At 44.1% G+C, this 23,388-nt stretch overlaps 1 protein-coding gene across 1 annotated transcript; it reads right to left on the bottom strand.

The window, feature by feature from the left end:
* Nucleotides 1-2,912: 2,912 nt before the first annotated feature.
* Nucleotides 2,913-10,769, bottom strand: LOC137594241 (cullin-3-like; the record flags this gene model as incomplete). The annotated part of the gene is made up of 16 exons (XM_068313593.1): nt 2,913-3,044; nt 3,147-3,292; nt 4,478-4,664; nt 4,820-4,951; nt 5,050-5,146; nt 5,228-5,352; nt 5,524-5,631; nt 5,753-5,923; nt 5,996-6,172; nt 6,260-6,405; nt 6,580-6,808; nt 6,896-7,010; nt 7,230-7,390; nt 10,134-10,247; nt 10,352-10,514; nt 10,753-10,769. Coding segments are annotated over 16 exons (2,220 nt in total), but the record flags the coding sequence as incomplete, so codon positions are not given.
* Nucleotides 10,770-23,388: the final 12,619 nt, after the last annotated feature.

Raw genomic sequence — 23,388 nt, 5'->3', positions numbered from 1 at the left:
TCACTCATTGGTAGGATTTTGCCTTCAGGGGTTGATTGTATTCATGTCTGACAGTGTGCATCCAGTCACACTAATGTTGTGTTACTGCAGCTCCGTGACGCTGACACAGCGGAATAGTCTTCTGATTCTACTGTAAACTACCTTACATGTTTTCTATTGTGTTGATGTTTAATGCATTTCTTTGTGCAGATCAGATTTTGTAACATTAACGTACATTAACATTGCAGCTCTTCTGCAACACTTTCAATCTGTCTGTATTTGGTGGTTGGATCGGTTCTACAGGTCTCCTTCTCCCCTTCAGAACCTCTCTGATCTGCATGGTGAGGCTTTGACGCCTCCAGCTGAAGCATTTCTACTCGGCGCTGCTGTAGTTCTGAATAAAAACACTATCCTGTTGTCATCTGGCCTCTCCATGTCTGAGTGATCTCTGAAGAGGAGGAGGAGGACAGGTCACGTATGACGGGATGTTTGGGATGTTTTCTTTACCTGCGTCTTTGGTTTGAATGCAAAGTGACATGGAGCGACCTGATCGGTGCGTGCGTGTGTTTGCGTGTGTGTATGTGTGTGTGTGTGTGTGTGTGTGTGTGTGTGTGTGTGTGTGTGTGTGTGTGTGTGTGTGTGTGTGTGTATGTGTGTGTGTGTGTGTGTGTGTGTGTGTTATGCTGGCTCCACAAAGCACATTGCGAGGAGAGGTACTCAGGGACTACACAAGCCATTTCAGAAAGCACTCAGTCTGAATAATGCAGCAGTTCAGAGAAGGAGGAAGAGGAAGGAGGAAGAGGAAGGAGGAAGAGGAGGAGGAAGGAGGAAGAGGAAGGAGGAGGGTGGCTGAGAGAACACAGAGAAGGAAGAATGAAACAAGAAGACCGAGGAACAGACCCAGGGTGGTCTTTTCTACCCCCTTCAGTGAACATGGCGACTCATCCAGATATCAGCCCGTCTCTGCTCAGAGAGGCTCCAGCATGAACCCCCTACCTGGATGGGAAAAGCAACCGAAGACAAGACCAGTACTGATGGTCTTGTCCTCAAGGAAATGAGTGAATGACTGAAGTTAGGTTGGAGGGGCGGCAGAATCCAAAGGAGGTGGAGAGGACAAACAAACATGTTTTTTCTGTCTAACTGTAATGTTTGGAGCTAGAATAAGTCACAAATTCAGAGTTATTTATTAAGGAGTAGTTACATTTATGTTAAATTACATCCACTTACATTTAGTTACATTTACGGTATTAGTTACATCTGGCCCTGAGAGGACAGTCATTATGCTGATGTGGCCCTCAGTGAAAATGAGTTTGACACCCCTGATCTATATGGGGATGACCCTGAATTGGGTAGCAGCAGTTGATAGGTTCATATTACTAATTTAGATGGTTATCGTACCATGAATATTTTTTATGGTTTCTATAAAACGAGATAGAGAATCTGTGTGATTATCGAACTGCAGCTGCCAGTCAGACATAAGAAGACACGCGAGGAGCAGAAGAAACGGTCAAGAGAAGCACCGACGCTCACATGCTGCTGAAGGAAGAATTACGTACAAATGGTTCATCATGTCATCATCACCATCACCATCATCATCATCATCATCATCGATATCATCATCATCATCATCATCATCATCATCATCATCATCATCATCATCATCATCATCATCATCCTCAATTAGATCAGTACATGATCCATTCATGCCTTAAACCCCAAACAAACCAATGTGTTCAATAAAAACAATGGAAAGCCATCAGTTCATTAATTAATTAATTAATTAATTAATTCATTCATTCATTCATTCATTCATTCATTCATTCATTCATTCATTCATTCATTCATTCATCCATTCTCTCTAACTGCTTCATCTGCCACAGCGCGTGACAGCGAGCTGGATCCCAGCTGTCTGAGGGCGTGAGGCGGGTGAAACTCTGGAAATAGAAAGAAGTAATTAAGTAGCACCTGCTAAGTAATTAAGTACACAGTTTTCAGTGTTTCAAATTAAAGTCTACAATGACATGTCGAATACATGGTGACAAATGTCCTTAATCTCCGTGTTTTAAAAGCTTTTACTGACTGTGTTTCATACTCAGAAGATGTCACTACCCATCTATCTATCTATCTATCTATCTATCTATCTATCTATCTATCTATCTATCTATCTATCTATCTATCTATCTATCTATCTATCTATCTATCTATCTATCTATCTATCTATCTATCTATCTATCTATCTATCTATCTATCTATCTATCTATCTATCTATCTATCTATCACCATCCAGTTCATCACCGGTTTCTACAGGCAGGAGGCCTAGAGGAAGACCAAAGAGGAGGTTTATGGATGTAGTCAAAGAGGACATGAAGGTAGTTGGTGTGAGAGAAGAGGATGAGAAGACAGGGTTAGATGGAGGACACTGATTGGCTGTGGAGACCTCTGAAGGGTAAAGCCCAGAGGAGGAGAAGAAGAAGATGTGAAACTCACAATGAGTAAGGCATCTACAGAACTATGGAGCGTCAATAGCTATTTTATTTATGTCGAATAGTAGTAACAATCCACATTTGTTATTCAATGTTCCCAAGAGATTCTTTGTAAAATAATCTCGACAAGGGTTGGAAATCTTGAAGCTGTATCCATTCATGTTAGAACTGCAAACAGGAAAAACTGTAACTGTTAAAAAATGTATCTAGTGATTAATAGGTATTATTATCTAGAGGTGCTGCTTGAACGTGCCGTCGCAGTGGACTAACGTATCTTACGTTGATAAACGCATTTTTATTTTCTGATGGAGGAATAAAACTGGAATACCTGGAGAAAACCGTGGATTAAGGTTCTTAGTTCATCTTTAAAAGAAACTTTCAGTACTTGTGTAATAACAGATCAAAGAAAATAAATGTCTTCTCCATCCAGTCTCATCCGGGGTTCCTCTTCTATGCGACGTACACATATTCCTTATGATTCTCTGGCACCCTTGCCATGTAGTCTCTTTCTATTAGTCCTCCTATACGGTCTTTGATTACCACGGGGCTTGGAAGAAAGCGAGCGCTGAGCCACTGGGTCACCTGCAGACGTAAATACACAACATGTAAAAAAATGGCACCTTCATTCAAGGGTGGGCAGACAATCATGTTGAAGTACAAAGATTGATCACATGGGTTGTTTACCTCTCTCACAAGGTCTTTGTGCTGCATTTTCTTCCTTGCCTTCATGATGCGGACAATGACTGCCTCGATCGCATACTTCCTGTCTTCATTCACCTTCCGTAGTGTTTCTTTCCTTTCATTTTCCGACTCTCCATGTTTAGCGACAACTACAAATGTGGGGTTACAAACAGGGAAGGGAAGCATTGGGTTATTTTTCAGCTGAATTATCAATGACTATATAATGAGTTAAAAAAAGGCCAACATATTCAATGAAAACTTAATTTATTATTTTGAAAGTATATTCTGTCACTGTTTTACTCTTGTTCTCATAAGAAGGATTCTGAGAAGACAACATCCCTCTTCAGTTCAAAAATTGTTTTCAATGCATAGATTATATTCTTATTTACACTATTTACAATTAATAATTACTTCTATTTTGACAACTTGCTCTTCTTTGCAGAAATTTCATCCAACTTCTGTATTGCCTTCCTCTTTGATTGCCTCTGGTATGCTTGCCGTGACTTTGGGAAGTGAAATGCTGTGAGCCTTCTCATTGTTCTAAATTGTTTCATACTATCCAATCCCCAATTCACTAACAAAACATGTTGTGTAAGGGGTTAACTAACATGTAAAGCAGTAACCAATGAGAGTGTTCGTTGTTTTGATGGTGTGAAACCCAGATGTAACCTGTACTGAAGGAGTAAAGTTCACCACATCCTGATTCCCTACGTTGCTAATAGAATAATAACATAATTTAATGACTAGATCAGTTGCTTTAATTTTTCAGCTGCTGACCTCCACACATCAATCATAGACCTTTTAACTCCATTCACTCCAGTACGTAAATTATGTCCAGAATCCAGGTGCTTACTTGGAGTTTTCTCAAGGTGTTTCCAGCTAAGAATTTCTTGGCAGACAAGGAGAAAACGTACAAGTTCTGCACAGAAATGCCCTAGATGGAATTGGACCTTTTTACTGTGAGGCAACAGTAGTACACAATGTGGCACGGTGTTTAAGGTTAAGTGTTTTCTGGTACCCAGGAATAGTTACAGGCATCTTAAAAAGAAAAATTTATCTGAAAAGTGGTGGGGAATCCTGTTTCAAAAACATGCAACAGGTAGACCTTCCCAAAACCTATGTTGTGTGTACAGTATATTCTTAGAGTAAATTAAGTTCTGTGAACATAATTCAGGTGAATTTCTGCAGGTGATTTGGGTTATGAGAGGTCAGCAAAATGTTAGTCCAGACTGAATCCCTATCAAAAAACAGGTCTCAGTTCTGGGACATTGTTCCTCCACAATTTAACCCAATTTTCAGCTCTGTGGACTGAAGAAACACAAAGTCTTTCCCACCTGTTTGTATTCTAACTTTGTGCAGTTTGGAAGTAAACTGCTCATTGACTGTAAACACATGTTTGCTCAGAATTTCCTTGGTCTTTGGCTGTTTGATGAGAACTCTTTGTGAAGACTTGCCACAGGCAACAGACTGCAAAACTCGCACTAAGTCCCTTTCAGGAATATCTGTCTCTTGCTGGATCTCCTGTAGATGGGTTTGAAAGAAGCAAAGACAGCTTTACATTAGAACAATGTAAGGCAGTAATGCAATAAACAAGATTAACTTCAACAAAACAATCAGTATGTGAAGGAGCACTGAGGATAAGTTATCCAGACAGAGGAGCTTCAGCTCGTGCTCACCTCATAAGTCCACTTGTCTCTGCTGTTGAAGAGCATCAGAACGATCATCTGGAAGGTGGAGACCTGCAGTATGTACTTTCGGGTGTTTGAGTTGGTCACCTGTGCACCTCCCACATCCACGTCTGAATCATCCTGCAAGTGAAGTACATTAGATAGGGCAGTCGATCCTAAAAAAAAAAACCAAAACCATTGTATCACAAAGCATAAAAAATAAATAAAGCAGTTATCACCTTTTTAATGGCGTTGTAGAAAGTTGCATTCAGCTCTGCCCCGCCCAGGTGGTGGTGAAGTGTGAGCAGTCTACCGCTGTGCTTTTTGAGGTAAAACCTGCACGAGAAGCGTCATCTTTAGAAACCACAGAGAACTAAATTTGCCCTCATTATGTTTTTATCAGTTTTAGAGAATTACCCTCTGAAGACTTCGAAGGCGTGGCTAGGAGCGGCAGGGATACTACATTTAGTTGTTGCCGACTGTATAGGCCAGCAACCAGCAGTCAGGACTTTTACTACGATGTCCACACCCTTAAGAGATGCCTTCAAGAGATGCATGCAGTTTGTATTACTTAATTGTACAGACTCACTTCCAATCCAATGTTGCTCATCAGTAATCTGGACACTGAATACTAGTTCACGTGGGCTACACGTCAAACCTTTGCCTCGTTTAAAACACTGTTTGATTTTTGAGAGGGTGTCTGGTTGCCTTACGCCTTTCTGATGTATGTGTTGTCTGAATTCATCCATTGTAGCTTCGGAGACGCTCATGTCTCTGAACATTCCTTCCATTTTTGAGGTGAACTGATAGCCACATTCTCTCTAAGGGGGCAGGGGGGGAGACATACAACAGTTGAAAGTGCTGACAAAGGTTTTTTGGGACAACAAGGCAACTCCAGCAAAGAAGACGTGACACAAGAGGTCTGAATATGTGTATTTTTACCTTGAACTTGTAGATCATGTTTTTCTCTGAGTCGTCTGAGACACTTGTGTTGTTGAGCAGTCTGCGGCCCAGGTGCTGCTTGTAGTACCTTTCAAACAGATCCTTCTCTTCCATTAACTTGAACAACTCTGAGACCTTATCAAGAATCGTCGACACCTCTTGTTCTATCGTCTGGTGAAAGAAGACAAGACTGCTTTGTTTAATGTATTTACAATGTAGCTACATACTGAGGATGCCACTTACCTCTTTGGAGCTCTGCCTGAGCTTGTCATTAATAAAAAGTGACAAGTATTCTGGTGAGTGGGAGTTGAGATTAAGAATATACTCAAAGTCCCCTCTGATGTTTTTTTTTAAAAGTTCATTGCTCCTGAAGGACTCAGTGAGGAAATGATCAAATTGGTCCTTGAGGTCTAGCAGGCTCTGTCCAGGACACAATTACAAAGAGGTGATATCATCTGTAATGAAACATCTCCCTTTCATTTACGATTAAAGCAGAGCCAAGTTTACCTGAATAATGTCAACAGGGTTCTTGGCTTCTCCGTGGTCCAACACCAGAGCTTTGCCTTGCTCTATCAAGTAAGAGCTCAAGCCCTCACACAAGGTTTTCACGCCATCTGGCACACGGCTGAACAGCATGTACATGCATGCCAGGTCTGAATGGGGGATGGGGGGGCACGGAGGGGGGATATGGAAGGAAACAAACTAAATATTAAGGAAAATGATTAAGAAATATGATTTCTTCTTATGTTCATTGCAACTGCATTTTATTTCAAAATGACAATGACAGGTAATTGGAAGGGGGGATACCATTTAGGTAAAGCCTTTACCTTCCGTCTTGCCATGCTTAAGCATATGGGCGAGTCCGGAATCCTCCATCTCCATGATGTTCTTCATGTGTTTAGAAATCATCTCCTTTTCAATCAAACTGACGATGGGCTCCTTCGTAGACTTGTCCATGCAGTGCAAAACTCGCTCGGTCTCTTCATTAATTTTGGCCTCTACGTACTTTATGTAGACGATGGCACTGTTTTTTGCAAGGAACTTTTCGCTCTCCATCTGAAGGAGCAGATATTGTATTGCTATAGTACACAAATTTCCAGGTGTAGAAAACCCAGAGGCATTGGGAAAGTAGCACAGACTTACCTGAAAGAATTCCCTTGACATATTTAAGAAACAACACTCAAAGTCTTCCTGATACATAGACCTGTCATCCAGGCCAAGAATCATCAGCATCTGGCAGGCATTTTTGATGGCCCCCCTACAATGAATGGCTATTAAAGTGAGGTTCCAAATCTGCAATCATTAAGCATTCCTTTTCATCTATTTATTTAACAGGAGCTACATAAAAAACCAACCATCGAAGGACAGACACCTTTAAGCATGGAGGCTTGACTTTTAATTTTCTAACCCAACTATGGGGGTTTTCTTTAGCAGGCCCAGACACAATGATCTTTATTGAAATAGTCCTCCTTCATACCTGTCAACAACCTCTCCTTTCCTCTCACAGGTTATCATGTTCAGTAACGTCTGTTGCAGTTTGTCTTGAATGCGTTTGTGGCGCACTACCTTGTCCCTGAATATGACAAGTCCAAGGTTGTAGACATTTTGTACATTCTGGGATGGAACATAGATCCGTTCCTGAGAGGGCAGAGAGAATGGGCTGATAAGCACTCAAACTGATTCAACAACACTAATGTGAATGCATGCACATCAAAAGATTTAAGGGAATTTTAAATTGCAGTTGAAGTTCTACTAAACACATTGTACGTGGTCTGAAAGGTATTCATCTGCCACCCCATGGGCATTATATTTTTTCTGGTATAAAAAAGGTTTAACAGGATCTTTAAATGAAAGCAAACCTTTCATTTGTAGTAGAATGCATGTAAAAGCTCATTAGACTGTCGAATAAATGATAGCAAATGACACATTCCGTGTAACTATCCCATACCCTGAAGCACATTAATTCAAGAAGCATGTTGTTAAGTAAATATTTACCATGGCACCAAGTAACAGGTTTTTTTTTAACATTCACAATTAGTCCAGAATTAAAACTTAACATGTGCCAGACAGACTACAAGTGGTGCTTTCCACCAGGTAATAAGAGACAAATACATGTCTACTACAGGAAGCAACAACATTTATGACCAATCCATGAAAAGTCAATTCAGTGCAGTCACGTCTTTGGACAATTATCCTGTTTGATTTCTTATCATTAACATATCGTGTCATTTCAGATCCTGCCCCACCTGCAGTCAGCTCATTCCCTTCGCCTGCCCCCTCCTCGCTCACCCGCAGCCACTCCCCAATCTGCCTCCACCCTTCATGTACCCGGTTTAGTCCTCAGCTCTCTGTCAGATTGTTAGTGTTCGTCCTAACCTTCGCGCCTTTGTACCCTACCTTACTCTTTGACCTTGCTCCGACCCTGCCTGTTCTCTGGACCCTGCCAGTTGCCAAACCCTCGTTGGATCTGTCTGCTTGGTTTTTGTTTGCCTTGTGCATGACCCTGCTTGTGTGATGGTCTGTGTCTGTGATTTTTGGATATCCCTCTGGATTGTAAGCTCAGAGTTTTTCCTGGTTTTGAATTTGGTCTGATTAACGGATTTAGATTTTTGACTTTTGGACTCTCGCGCCTGGTTCCTTTTGTAACTGTAACAACCTGTTTGCCTGCCGTCTGTCTGACTGATTCCCCGGTACCAGAACCCTGCCTGTCTTATTAAACCTGTTTAGAGACTCTTGACCCGCCCGCTTGTCTGCCGTGCCTTTGGGTTCTCCACCAGTCTTGTTCAAGCAGTGACAAATGCCTCTCCTAGAAAGACAAATCTCGCTTCTATTAAATATAACAAGGGAAATAAACTGGTGCGCAAAGCTAAGTCACACTTGTCCTGTCTGGCTCTGTTCAGTTTCAAGTTTACTTATACATGTCCCAAATGGTGGCATTCTTAACGCAGGACGTAACAATAAAACTCTAGAAACACAACAAATGTACATGAACAAAGACGAAAACATAATATTAAAATCTGGGTCGCAGTGTTTCAAAATTTAAATATTTAAAAAATAAATCCCCACTACCTGCCAAAGGTGGAACAACCAGTAGAAAATGAATTAATGAAAATATAAAAAAGAGGCAGCACACACCTTCACCCACCCCCCCACACATGGAGACACACACCTCACTCATCACTAACAAATGTCCTCTTAACCTTAAATAACTTAAAACAACCACGACCTCTTCCTGCTCCCATTATTGGGTGTGCGAATAGAAGTAAGTACAAAATTTATATTCCAAATTTAATGACTGTTAACTTCCTACAACAATGGATGTTGAATTCTTGATCACCTGCTCATCGTAACAGGCAGACGTCTTAATTCCCCCCCCCCACAATCTTGCTGGCTCCCCTTACAACACTGTTAAGAGCATTCTTCTGCCTAGCACCAAGATTAACATAGCGACAGATGACAGCAAAGGAAAAGACAGACTCTGTGAAAGACCTGTGGAACAAAATCACCAGTGACTGGTCTACCTGTGATTGGCCAGCTTCCTGAAGCAGAAGAGATGCTGCTGGCCTTTCTTTCACAACATTTCAGCATTGCAATCAGTCGATTTTCAATAACGGTACCAAGATATTAATGTGTGGTTACCAATTCCACTGTCTGAACATTTCTGACACTACACTGAGGGGGAGGTGGGAACCGCATGAAATCCATGCACACGTCTTTGGTCTTTGTGACATTAATTTGCAAAAATGCCTCTCCACACCAGGAAACCAAGTCATCTACCACTGGTCCATGGCTGACCTTACCATCACTGAAAAGACTGAAAAACACAGAGTCATGTGCAAATTTAAGAATGTGTCTGTCAGCATGTTGGCTTCTACAGTCATCGGTGTATAGGATGTAAAGTGGCGAGAAGACACCGCCTTGGGGTGAGGCTGTGGATGATGTTCATTCTCTAAAGCAATGCCCCTTTACCCTGGCCTGCTGGGTTTTATTTGTGAGAAAATCCAGAACCCAGCCAGTGATACAACTAGTGTGTGAGGCTGGATGGTGTTCAAGGCTGATAGCATGTCATCAAGATGTCAATACCATCTGACCCTACCATCTGACCCTACCATCACTACAGTGGTGGTAGGGTCAGTCACCCCTCTCTTGGACCTGTATGCACATTGCAGAGGGTCAAGGCTACACTCTGTTTTTGCCAGGAAACTCTTCCATAAAAGCACAAATTTACTAATGACAGGGAGCAAGGCTGATAATCCCCCTGCAGGGACAACAGCACTCACATGACAGAAGCAGAACCTCTGACCTTGTCCAGGAACAAAACAGTAATTCATCTGCAAAACAATTTAATTATTTGAACCGTGTGTGAAACGTATTGACCAACCATGTACATGACAACGTCTCTGATCATAACCATGGTGGTTTGATGGTCAGTCCAAGCCTGATTCATTGCTTGCAGGAAGCTATTGTTGAGAGAGTTAAGGATGTCTTCCCGTACCTGTAAACAAACAAACAAACAAATAAACAAAGAAACACATTAACTTCTTAGTTTTGCTAGTAGTTAAAAAAATGTCTTGAATCAGAGAATTAAGCATTTTTTACTTTGCTGGTGAGATGCTCAATGACAGTCTCCTTCACACCTGCATACAGCTTATCTCCATGTTTGCTGATCACCATCAGGTACACGTTCTTGTACTGGTCCTCAAAGCTCACCCGGGTTGTAATCTTCCATTGGATCTCCTGGATGCTGCTCTTAAGAAGATCCATGGTTTTGTCCGCAGACATGTTATCAATTATCATCTAGGAAGTGCAGCAGGATACAGGTGTTGAATTATTTCCATTGTATAAAAGGATGGTTGTCAAGATTATCATTTGCAGGAGAATTTATAAGTACACTCAAAAAAATAAAATAAACGCAACACTTTTGTTTTTGCTCCCATTTCTCATGAGATGGACTTAAAGATCTATTTTTCATTCCAGATACACAATATTACCATTTCTCTCAAATGTTGTTCACAAATCTGTCTAAATGTGTGATAGTGAGCACTTCTGCTTTGCTGAGATAATCCATCCCACCTCATAGGTGTGCCACATCAAGATGCTGATCCGTCATCATGAATAGTGCACAGGTGTACCTTATACTGCCCACGATAAAAGGCCACCCTGAAATGTGCAGGTTGTTTTTGCTTTATTGGGGGTCTGGGGACTCAGAACCAGTCAGTATCTGGTGTGACCCCCATTTGCCTCATGCAGTGCAACACATCTTCTTCGCATAGTTTATCAGATTGTCAATTGTGGCCTGTGGAACGTTGGTCCACTCCTCTTCAATAGCTGTGCCAAGTTGCTGGATATTAGTGGGAACTGGAACACGCTGTCGTATACGCCGGTCAAGCACATCCCAAACATGCTCAATGAGTGACATGTCCAGTGAGTATGCTGGACATGCAAGAACTGGGACATTTTCAGCTTCCAAGAATTGTGTACAGATCCTTCAACATGGGGCCGTGCATTATCTTTCTGAAACATGAGGTGATGTTCATGGATGTATGGCAAAACGATGGGCCTCAGGATCTCATCACGGTATCTCTGTGCATTCAAAATGCCATCAATGAAATGCACCTGTGTTCTTCGTCCATAACAGACGCCTGCCCATACCATAACCCCACCACCACCATGGGCCACTCCATCCACAACACTGACATCAGCAAAGCACTCACCCACACGACGCCACACACGCTGTGTGCCATCTGCCCTGAACAATGTAAACCCAGATTCATCCGTGAAGAGAACACTTCTCCAATGTGCCAGACGCCATCGAATGTGAGCATTTGCCCACTCAAGTCTGTTACGGCGGTGATCTGGAGTCAGGTTAAGACCCCGATGAGGACGACCAGCATGCAGTTGAGCTTCCCTGAGACGGTTTCTGACAGTTTGTGCAGAAATTGTTTGGTTATACAAACTCTGTCAGATCAGCATCTTGATGTGTCACACCTGTGAGGTGGGATGGATTATCTCAGCAAAGCAGAAGTGCTCACTATCACACATTTAGACAGATTTGTGAACAACGTTTGAGAGAAATGGCAATATTGTGTATCTGGAATGAATTATAGATCTTTAAGTCCATCTCATGAGAAATGGGAGCAAAAACAAAAGTGTTGCGTTTATATTTTTGTTGAGTGTATAATACATGTGGATGGCAACCAGTATGGTTTTGGCAACCTTCCTTACCACCTTTCAGATGTAAACAATGAGGAGTTTGCTTTTTGAAAGAACTGATGATTGCTTTAGGACTTTCAAAGTAAAGCATAGAAATTGAGAGTAAACAGATGTAAACCAACCATGGTATGTGACCGTAACTTTATTTCTCTAATAAAATGCAAATGATGTCAATTGATCTGTGAACTGTTCTAACAGAAATTTAAAAAAAATTCAAAAGTTTAACTGTAATTTCATCAATCACTCAATGCAGCACAGGAGCCATCAGCTTTGTTAAACTGAAAGATATCAAATGATGTCTGTAATAGTTGTAGTAGTAATCTCTACTTCAGCATCCAGCAGGAACGTGCATTCTGCCTGGTCCATGTAATTGCACTGAACATCAACAAGACGTTGATCTAATTTCTGTCGATTGTGTGGACTCATACTGAAAGGATACAGCCACAGATGGTATAAAACTGATTCCAGGTCATTTGTTCTCTTTATTGCTGCAAGTAATAATAGAAGGAAAGTTTAAATAAAGTCAAAGTCAACCTTGACTTCCGGCTCTCAATGGGAGCAGACATCTTTCGTACGAGAGGAAGGGAAAAATCGGAGGATGAAACCATAATTATGAAGGATATGAAGGAAACTCTAGACCGGATGGCCTTTTCTATGGAAGAGTTTAAGAGCAACTTTGATAAGTTGAGGAGAGACTTTGATAAAAAGCTGGAAGAAAAGCTGAAACTGGTGCTAGGCACCATGGAAGAAACAAAGGACGAAATGAAGAAAATGCAGAAAGATACGGATGAAAAAGAACAAACAATGGTTGTCCTAGAACAAGGACAACAAAGAATGGATGATTTGGAACAAAGCATTTGTATAAATGATCATCACTGGCATCAAAAACAAGCCAAGGAATTACGCACATGCTGTGTCCAGAGGAGAGGGAACAGAGCACAGCACTGACACCGAGACAGAAGAGCAACAAGTGAGTTCTGAACTGAGGGGTCTGGAGATAACTACAGATCCAGACCAGATTGAGACATGTTACCCATCACCATCTGGAGGTAGGAGACCACCTGCAGTGTTGATAAAATTCAACAATCTTAAACACAAAATTGCTCTTCTGAAACAAGACCTCAAACTGAAAGGAAAAATGTCTACGTTAGAGTGAATCTCGTGGCCTTTTAAATGAAGTCAAGGGTGAAAATTAAATACTTATCAGTGAACAGTATTAGAGATTAGCCCTGGACAAAACACGTTTATGGGCGAGTGAATAAACTGATTTTATCCTGCAACATATTCTGAGACCCCTCCTTGAGTCATCACCGTATCATGGTGGAGGGGTTTGTGTGTCCCAATGATCCTAGGAGCTAAGTTGTCTGGGGCTTTGTGCCCCTGGCAGGGTCACCCATGACAAACAGTTCCTAGGTGAGGGACCAGACAAAGGACGGCTCAGAGACCCCTCATGATGAATAAAAACAAACATTTTCCCTTGCCCGGACGTGGACCTGGCCTGGCCTGGAGGTGGGGCTCAAAGGCAAACGCCTGGTGGCTGGGCCTGCACCCATGGGGCCCGGTCAGGTGCAGCCCGAAAGGACAACGTGGGTCCCTCTTCCCATGGGCTCACCACCTGTGGGAGCGGCCATAGGGGTCAGGTGCATTTGAGCTGGGCGGTGGCCGAAGGCGGGGACCTTGGCGATCCGATCCCCGGATACAGAAGCTGACTCTTGGGATGTGGAATGTCACTTCTCTGGCAGGGAAGGAGCCTGAGATGGTGTGTGAGGTCGAGAAGTTCTGACTAGATATAGTCGGGCTCACCTCCACACACAGCTTGGGCTCTGGTACCAGTCCTCTCCAGAGGGGTTGGACTCTCTTCCACTCTGGAGTTGCCCATGGTGAGAGACACCGAGCAGCTGTGGGTATAATTATAGCCCCCCGGCTTGGCACCTGTACATTGGGGTTCACCCCGGTGGACGAGAGGGTAGCCTCCCTCCGCCTTCAGGTGGGGGGACGGGTCCTGACGGTTGTTTGTGCTTAAGCACCAAACAGCAGTTCAGAGTACCCACCCTTTTTGGAGTCCTTGGAGGGGGTGCTGGAGAGCGCTCCCACTGGGGACTCCATCGTTCTGCTGGGGGGCTTCAATGCTCACGTGGTCAATGACAGTGAGACCTGGAAGGGCGTGACTGGGAGGAACGGCCCCCCCGATCAGAACCCGAGTGGTGTTCAGTTATTGGACTTCTGTGCTCGTCACAGACTGTCCATAACGAACACCATGTTCAGACATAAGAGTGTCCATATGTACACTTGGCACCAGGACACCCTAGGCCGCAGTTCGATGATCGACTTTGTGGTCGTGTCATCAGACTTGCGGCCGCATGTCTTGGACACTCGGGTGAAGAGAGGGGCGGAGCTGTCAACCGATCACCACCTGGTGGTGTGTTGGCTCCAATGGTGGGGGAAGATGCCGGTCCGACCTGGCAGACCCAAACGTATTGTGAGGGTCTGCTGGGAACACCTGGCGGAATCCCCTGTCAGAAGGAGCTTCATCTCCCACCTCCGGCAGAACTTCACCCATGTCCCGGGGAAGGTTGGGGACGTTGAGTCTGAGTGGACCATGTTCCGTGCCTCCATTGTCGAGGCGGCCGACCGCAGCTTTGGCCGTAAGGTGGTTGGTGCCTGTCGTGGCGGCAACCCCAGAACCCGCTGGTGGACATTGGCGGTAAGGGATGCCGTCGAGCTGAAGAAGGAGTCCTATCGGGCCTTTTTGGCCTGTGGAACTCCTGAGGCAGCTGATAGGTACCGGCTGGCCAAGAGGAATGCAGCTTTGGTGGTTGCTGAGGCAAAAACTCAGGCATGGGAGGAGTTCGGTGGGGCCTTGGAGGACGACTTCCAGACAGCTTTGAGGAAATTCTGGTCCACTATCAGACGTCTCAGGAGGGGGAAGCAGTGCAGCATCAACACTGTGCATAGTGGGGAGGGGGCACTGCTGACCACAACTCGGGATGTTGTGACTCGGTGGGGAGAATACTTCAAAGACCTCCTCAACTCCGGCGACACACCTTCCCATGAGGAAGCAGAGTCTTGGTTCTGTGAGATGGGCTCTCTTATCTCTGGGGTTGAGGTCACCGAGGTGGTTAAAAAGCTCCTCGGTGGCAGGGCCCCGGGGGTGGATGAGATCCGCCCAGAGCTCCTAAAGGCTCTGGATGTTGTGGGACTGTCCTGGTTGACACGCCTCTGCAACATCGCGTGGACGTTGGGGACGGTGCCTCTGGATTGGCAGACTGGGGTGGTGGTCCCCCTTTTTAAGAAGGGGGACCGGAGGGTGTGTTCAGACTACACGGGGATCAAACTCCTCAGCCTCCCTGGCAAGGTCTATTCAGGGGTTCTGGAGAGGAGGGTCCGTCCGGAAGTCGAATCTTGGATTCAGGAGGAGCAGTGTGGTTTTTGTCCTGGCCGTGGAACAGTGGACCAGCTCTACACCCTCCGCAGGGTCCTTGAGGGGGCATGGGAGTTCGCCCAACCAGTCTACATGTGTTTTGTGGACTTGGAGAAGGCGTTTGACCGTGTTCCTCGGGGGGTTCTGTGGGGGGTGCTTCGGGAGTATGGGGTACCGAACCCCTTGATAAGGGCTGTTCGGTCCCTGTACGACCGATGTCAGAGTTTGGTCCTCATTGCAGGCAGTAAGTCGGATTCGTTTCCAGTGAGGGTTGGACTCTGCCAAGGCTGCCCTTTGTCACCAATTCTGTTCATAACTTTTATGGACCGAATTTCTAGGCGCAGCCAAGGCGTTGAGGGTGTCCGGTTTGGTGGCCTTAATATTGTGTCTCTGCTTTTTGCAGATGACGTGGTGCTGTTGGCTTCATCAAGCCGTGATCTCCAACTCTCACTGGAGCAGTTCGCAGCCGAGTGTGAAGCGGTTGGGATGAGAATCAGCACCTCCAAATCTGAGACCGTGGTCCTCAGTCGGAAAAGGGTGGAGTGCCCTCCCCGGGTTGGGGATGAGATCCTGCCCCAAGTGGAGGAGTTCAAGTATCTCGGGGTCTCGTGCACGAGTGAGGGTACGATGGAGCAGGAGATCGACAGGCGGATCGGTGCAGCGTCTGCAGTGATGTGGACTCTGTATCGGTCCGTCGTGGTGAAGAAGGAGCTGAGCCGAAAGGCAAAGCTCTCGATTTACCGGTCAATTTACGTTCCTACTCTCACCTATGGTCACGAGCTGTGGGTCGTGACCGAAAGAACGAGATCGGAGGAAATAAGTTTCCTCCACAGGGTGTCCGGGCTCTCTCTTAGAGATAGGGTGAGAAGTTCGGTCATCCAGGAGGGACTCAGAGTTGAGCCGCTGCTCCTCCGCATCGAGAGGAGCCAGATGAGGTGGCTCAGGCATCTGGTCAGGATGCCTCCTGGACGCCTCCCTGGTGAGGTGTTCCGGGCACGTCCTACCGGGAGGAGGCCCCGGGGATGACCCAGGACACGCTGGAGAGACTATGTCACCCAGCTGGCCTGGGAATGCCTTGGGATTCTCCCAGAGGAGCTGGACGAAGTGGCTAGGGAGAGGGAAGTCTGGGCTTCCCTGCTTAAGCTGCTGCCCCCGCGACCTGACCCCGGATAAGCGGAAGAAGATGGATGGATGGATGTTCTGAGATTACAGGTTAAATTAAAGATGGTGCAAACTATGACTGACTTCGACAAATTTACATTGTCCACAAAAAGACAACTGAGTGGGTGTTTGCATGAAACAGCACTGCTGGAATCATCCATGACAGTGGAACAGAACTAGAGGTTGGTCACTGGGCCCACATGAGCATTACTCCGGTTACCCGGGGCAAGTTTTGTCGTCTCACCTGTCAGGGGGTGTGGACCATAAGCTTTATTAGGGAGACACCCAGGTGAGATGGGAGGGAGGACGACATCAGGCATCACGTAGCACCAGTGGACAAATCTGCAGCTACTAATAAATTAAATGGCCTGCAAGAAAACCTTTCCTTTCACGATGAGATCACGATAAACGTCACGTCTGGGGGATTGGTCCAGACAGAGCAGCTGCCTTGTTGGATTATCGGACGCTACCGGGAAGCGAGCACACCAATTGTGGATGAACTCTTCCTCTCTGGTGAGCCCGAGTCGTTGTTTTCTGTAGTCACTTTTCCATCTTTATTTGTTAAGCACTTTACAACAACCACAGTCGACCAAAGTACTGTACAGACGAATACACAAAAAACATAGATAAAAGACAAAATGGCTGAAATATTCTAAGTAAAATAAATAAATTAAAACATGAAACATGGGTAATAGCAAAAGCCATACAATCAGAGCAATAAAATAAGATAAAATCAAATCAAATCCAATGTCTATCTAGGTGTTAAAAGCCAAGGAGAACAGGTAGGTTTTCACAAGAGATTTAAAAACACAGAGAAGAGGCCTGTCTGATCTGCTGAGGCAGATTATTCCATAATTTAGGAGCCACAACAGCAAAGGCACGGTCCCCTCTGAGCTTCCGTTTGGTTTTGGACCCTCAGGAGCAGCTGATCAGCGGACCTGAGAGAGCGAGCAGGTACATAGGGGAGTAGAAGCTCAGAGAGGTAGGGCGGGGCAAAAGCATTTTGGGATTTAAAAGTAAATAAAATAATTTTAAAATGGATCCTAAAATGTATGGGCAGCCAGTGGAGGGAGGCTAAAATGGAGGTAATGTATTCATGTTTACTAGTGCTGGTCAAAAGACGCGTTTTGGACCATCTGGAGACGGGAGATGGAGGAATCACTGACCCCCATATAAAGGGAATTACAATAGTCCAGCCTAGTGGTGACAAAGGCGTGGATGACTGTTTCAAAGTGTTGCCTCGAGAGAATTGGTTTTAATTTGGCCAGCTGCCTCAAATGATAAAAGCTTGATTTAACTACTGCCCTGATCTGACTGTCAAGCTTGAGATCGTAATCCACTTTTACCCCGAGATTAGTGATGGTTGGTTTGATATGCTGGGCCAAAGATCCCAGATCTGGAAGGGGTGTACCAGCGGTGCCACCAAAAAACATCACTTCAGTTTTCTTTTCATTAAAATTCCAAAGGTTCAGAGCCATCCAGGCCTTAATGTCATCAAGACACTTAAGTAAAGCAGCGATAGAGTACGCATTGTTCTTTTTGAGCGGAACACAAATCTGACTGTCATCCACATAACAGTGGTAGTGAATCCCATGATTCCTAAGTATGGAGCCAAGCGGGAGCAGATAGAGAGAGAAGAGGGCCCAGAACTGAGCCCTGTGGGACCCCACACAGGAGAGGAGCAGGGGAGGACACTGAGTCGCCAAGGCTGACACAGAACGTTCTATCTGCCAAGTACGACCTGATCCACTCCAGTGCTATACCCCTGATGCCCCCCCACTGCTCCAAGTGGGAGATCAGGATTTCATGGTCCACTGTATCAAATGCAGCAGTTAAGTCTAAAAGCACTAAAATAACACAGTCACCAGAATCAGTAGCTAAAAAGGTATCATGAAAAACCCTTAAAAGAGCTGATTCTGTGCTGTGCAGGGTTTTAAAACCGGACTGGAAAACCTCAAGAATATTGTAGTCTTTCAGAAAGTCTGTTAATTGACTGTAGACTATCTTCTTGATGATTTTCGAAAGAAAAGGCAGTTTGGAGGTCCGCCTGAAATTGGCAAGATCTGTAGGATCTAGCCCAGGTTTTTTGATCACGGGTTGCACTACTGCAGGTTTAAAATACACAGGGACGACACCTGAGGAGAGACTGCTATTAGTAATTGTGCGAACAGAAGTTCCAACAGTGCGGAAAACCTCTTTAAGCAGTCGAGGAGGGACAACATCCTTTGGAGAGCCTGAGGGCCTCAACTGACCCACAATCTCCTGTAAAAAGGACAGTGTCACAGGCTCAAAACGCTCAAAAACAGCAGAGCAGGTGACAGAGATTGAGGGGTCGTAAGCAGGAGGTGAGATGAGAGCCCTTATAGAAGAGACCTCTAGTCTCTATACCGACAGTCTACTTGGCATTAAGAGCTGAATTAATTGCTTTAAACAAAACACAAGGTTTGTGACAGTTAGAGAGGATAATACTAGACAAATGTTCTCTTTTAGCATTTTTCACAGTTTTCTGATATTGACGCCAGCAGCCCCTTAACATTTGAAGAGACACCTGCAGTTTGTCCTCTTTCCATTTGCGCTCAGCTTTATGGCACTCACATCTGGCAGCATGAGTCGTGTCATTTAACCAGGACTCAGATTTAGTTTTAGGCTGCCTGGTTTTTAATGGAGACACAGTGTCTAAAACAGTCTGGCAGGTGGAGTGAAACCATGAGCTGAGCTCCTCTGTACTGCACACAGACTCAGGAATGGTCTTTAAAATGGACTTTAGTGACAATGTTTATGGGCATTGCCTTTATGAACTGTTTTGTCTGAATGTTCAAAAATACACGGCGCCCAGTGTGCGAAACGCAGGAGTTGTTCGTTCATCATTAATATTTCAAATACATCGTGATAATAGAATTTGGCTTTCATCTAACAAAAGAACCCTTTGATCTTATTAACAACGTGACGGATGAAGGTTTTTATATTATGTCTGCAGTTCCAATCGCTGTCGAGCTAACGTTTTATGTCACTGCATTCATTCCTGCATACACACCATTCAAATGGCACGAGGATACGCGCAACTCGCCGTTATAAAAGCGTAATCAAAGTCAACTTTATTGTCAAATGTACCATATATGCACGACATACAGCACATAGGAAATTGCAGTCCTCTCTAATCCATGCTGCAACAGGCAGTACAACATAGGCAGTACAACACAGGCAGTACAACAGGATGGTAAACATCTCTATACACTCTCTAATCCCTGAAGGGGAAAGTGACATGCATGATAATGATATTAGGTAATTGAACACATTTTAGCTGGAAGCTAACATTTTAAGGCTAAGTTTCTTTTCATATGCTAATGTTAGCCCATATTCAAAATGACAATATCACCATCACTCCAACAACCCACTGATAGATAATCCGACCAGCCAACCAAGTTTATAATCTGAGGGTATTTCACATAGACAACAGCTATTTCCAACTGGAAGTGACAGGAGGTTTCTAGGCAGACCAGCCAACAGACAAACAGTTGCTAACTGCCTTAGAGAGCTTCATCCCCACTACTGAGTCTCACCATTTGCATTTCAACGCTTACATAGACTGACATACAGAGAAGTATCTTTTGCTCACCCTGTTGGCCTTCTTGATGTTCCTGGTGGCGTCCTTGGTGGCGTCCTTGGTGGCGCCCTTGGTGGCGCCCTTGGTGGCGCCCTTGGTGGCGCCCTTGGTGGTGCCCTTGGTGGTGCCCTTGGTGGTGGCCTTGGTGGTGGCCTTGGTGGTGTCCTTGGTGGTGGCCTTGGTGGTGGCCTTGGTGGTGGCCTTGGTGGATCTCATGGTGCCACAGCTGCTGCTTCTCAGGTTGTACATGATGAATCTGAACAACTTTTGTTTGTGAATTGGTTTGAAGGGAGCGGTCCGCTTTGCTCCCTTGATGATTTGATGACCTTTCTATGCCATCATAGCCATCAAAGCCATCAAAGCCATCAAAGCCATCAGTGATCTCCCTTTGAAAAACATGTCGATTTGTATCAACATAATTTTCCAAAAAAACCATGCAACTTTGGTGAATTGATCCTTTCCTAATTGCCCGTAGGTGTGAGGCCATGTCCACACGATGACGGAATTTTTTTGAAAACGCAACAGAAAAGTTGTGTTTTCAAAAACTCCGTCATCTTGTGGATGGGGCCTGAGTGTTGTTTGTCTTCCATGTCTTTCTATAAGCAGAACAAGCGGTTGAAGATGAATGAATGTTTGTCATGCTCTTGTCACCCGCTCTCTTCTCAGTGTTTCTAACGTTAGTTTCTGTGCGGTGATGAATGACAGCTTTACTCTACTGCGCATTGCTGAAATCTTGCGGTGCGCTTCCTCTCCGTCATCATGGTGACTCGTCGGGAAGCGGGTCTCCGTTGATGAGGGCTTTTTAGCATTGTGTTGCACATGCTAAACTCTGGGTTGATAAAACTAACTCTGAGCAGCTTTTGTGAAACTGCAAACCCTGGGTTTACAGGCTCAGGGTAAGTCAACCAGGAGTCACGGGTTTATTTCAGAGTTTGTTAAACCTGCTTTGTGAAACGACCTTGAAAAACAAGGTCAAGGTCAAATTTCAATTTTTGTACACCCAGGAAACAGATAAAACAGAAAGACAAGGGAGAAGGCCAGTTTTGAGTAAGACCATAAATCAAAGCTACTGCTTTGATCAATGACAGTAGGTCAGAGCACTAGCTTTGATCTTTGGCCTATGCAAGTAGGTCAGGGTAAAATTTTGAATTCAGGGGTGTTGTGGGATGTTGCAGTCTGTGTATGCATTGGATCCCGTTCCCACTTGCCATTGGTTGTTATGTTGTGTTAGAGTTCCCCCTATGGGACGCTGGTGGTGGTAGGTTGCATACCTGGAACCTCTCTTCAGTCTGTCAGTGCAGTGATTGGAGAGATTGGTACGTGTCCAGAGTGGTTGGATCACAATCTCCTATTTTTAATGAAGCTACATCTGAATTAGTGCACATAGTAAGTCTTTATATACTGTACGTAATTGTATTAGCGGTAGTCACTAGTTGCTAGCTTATTAGCCACAAGATGTCGGTGTTTACCATGCAGTATGTTGGCTGGAACTAGGCTTCGCCACGAGGGTCTAGCTTCAAGTAGTCTTTTTTTCCTCATATTAGTTATAACTTTGAATATCTATGATCCCCTTTCTTGTGTTTCCAGGTATATAACTGCCTGCCACTGTTAACTAATTCAGTTATGAAAATATTTTGCTATGTTCATTGTTACTAAGCAACATTGTCTGACCTCAGTCAGTCTGTGCGGTGACTGGAGAGAAGTTATACGTTCGATGATCTGCCTTTCAATTTCTTGGGACTGCAGATCATCCCAATTGTCTTGGGACAATTTCTGTAAATGTATTTTCATAACCAATAACCAATCAATGGGCATAATTCTGTTTTAGGTTAATGGTAGGCTCTATGAGCCTAAATTCTATGAGCCTATGCCACAAAGCATAGCACAGAAATATACCATAACAAAACAGAAGACACAAAACCATGACCCTTCAAAATAAGATTCAGACCTACAACCTTGTTATGATGTAAAATAATCTTTTCTGCATCAAATGATCATTTATAATCCTTCATAGATTAATTGCAAACTCTGCAACTATTTTTTCTTCCTTCGTCTTTTGGTCAAAGATAAACTGTGAGCCACAAGTCCGACCATGAATTCAAAGAAGGGTTCAGAAGATCTGACTTTGCTTACACTTTTATTTTTTTAAAGAATTTTAAATATGTCATACACAGGTAAAACACATGCTCAGTTCTTTGACTCCCTCTAACAGTACACTTTAGTCTTTGCCAAAATGCATTGATAACAATACACATTCGTTACAGGTTGTGGCCCACTGTCAAAAGCACCTAAGCACTGAGATCACCTCTGTGTCACAAAGCACAAGGGGCTGTTTGTTTGAACACAGACATAAGCTGCTGTGTCGGTGTCCATTCGTTGTGCAGAGGTGCTTTTGGGTGCCAGGCTGTGTAAAGAAGAGACCTTGGCATTCAGAGAACACAAATTCTTCCATATCTGTCTGCAATCCTGACACGTATAAATGTCATCTGAATTACACATCTGTTCATTTCCAGTGCAAATGATTAATGAGAAACAAAAAATATTAAGAACACGAGAGCAACTGAATGTATGTATTCATCACTCCTTGAAAAAAAAATCATCAACACTCATATCATGTGGACACAAGAATAAATGCTCTATCTAGAATATTCTCATATCATACAACTGTGATTTTTAGTGCAATTCAACTTGTTATACACCACAGTTTTATTTTCCTGCGCCGGCAAAGGAGCATCTGCCACGAACTGTTAACATGCAGGAATACGTTTGCATTAGATGTCCAATCAGGTAAATTCACCATCATGTTTGGGTCTTAGAATGCTACCGTTGTCTTAATGCAAACGTGAAAACCTACATTGTTGTCGAGTTTATGCCACAGAAATGTCTTTCCCAAACTTTGCACAATCTCACTACCAAATCTAAATGCTATATTACAGCATTATGTATAGAGCAGATGTACGGGTGATAGTGAGAATGTTTTAAAGTCATAAATATGTCGCAGTAATTGTACACAAATTCTTGATTCAAAAGTACATAATCATGAAAATTCTGTGCTTTTAACAAAGAAATGCAAGTGACAGCCTGCTTCGTTTGTTGCCTTGCTAATAGTAGCAGTAGGTACAGGTGATGTAAGACTCCACAAGCACAAGCAGTCCAGAAGCAGAACTTACTCTTTTGCAGCCATTTCTGATAGCAAGTGTCTCACTGTAAGAGGCTTCTGTCTGACTCAGGATTCAT

This window comes from Antennarius striatus, chromosome 4, assembly GCF_040054535.1.
Source record: "Antennarius striatus isolate MH-2024 chromosome 4, ASM4005453v1, whole genome shotgun sequence".
Lineage (NCBI taxonomy): Eukaryota > Metazoa > Chordata > Actinopteri > Lophiiformes > Antennariidae > Antennarius > Antennarius striatus.
This window is presented reverse-complemented; position numbering and strand designations above follow the sequence as displayed.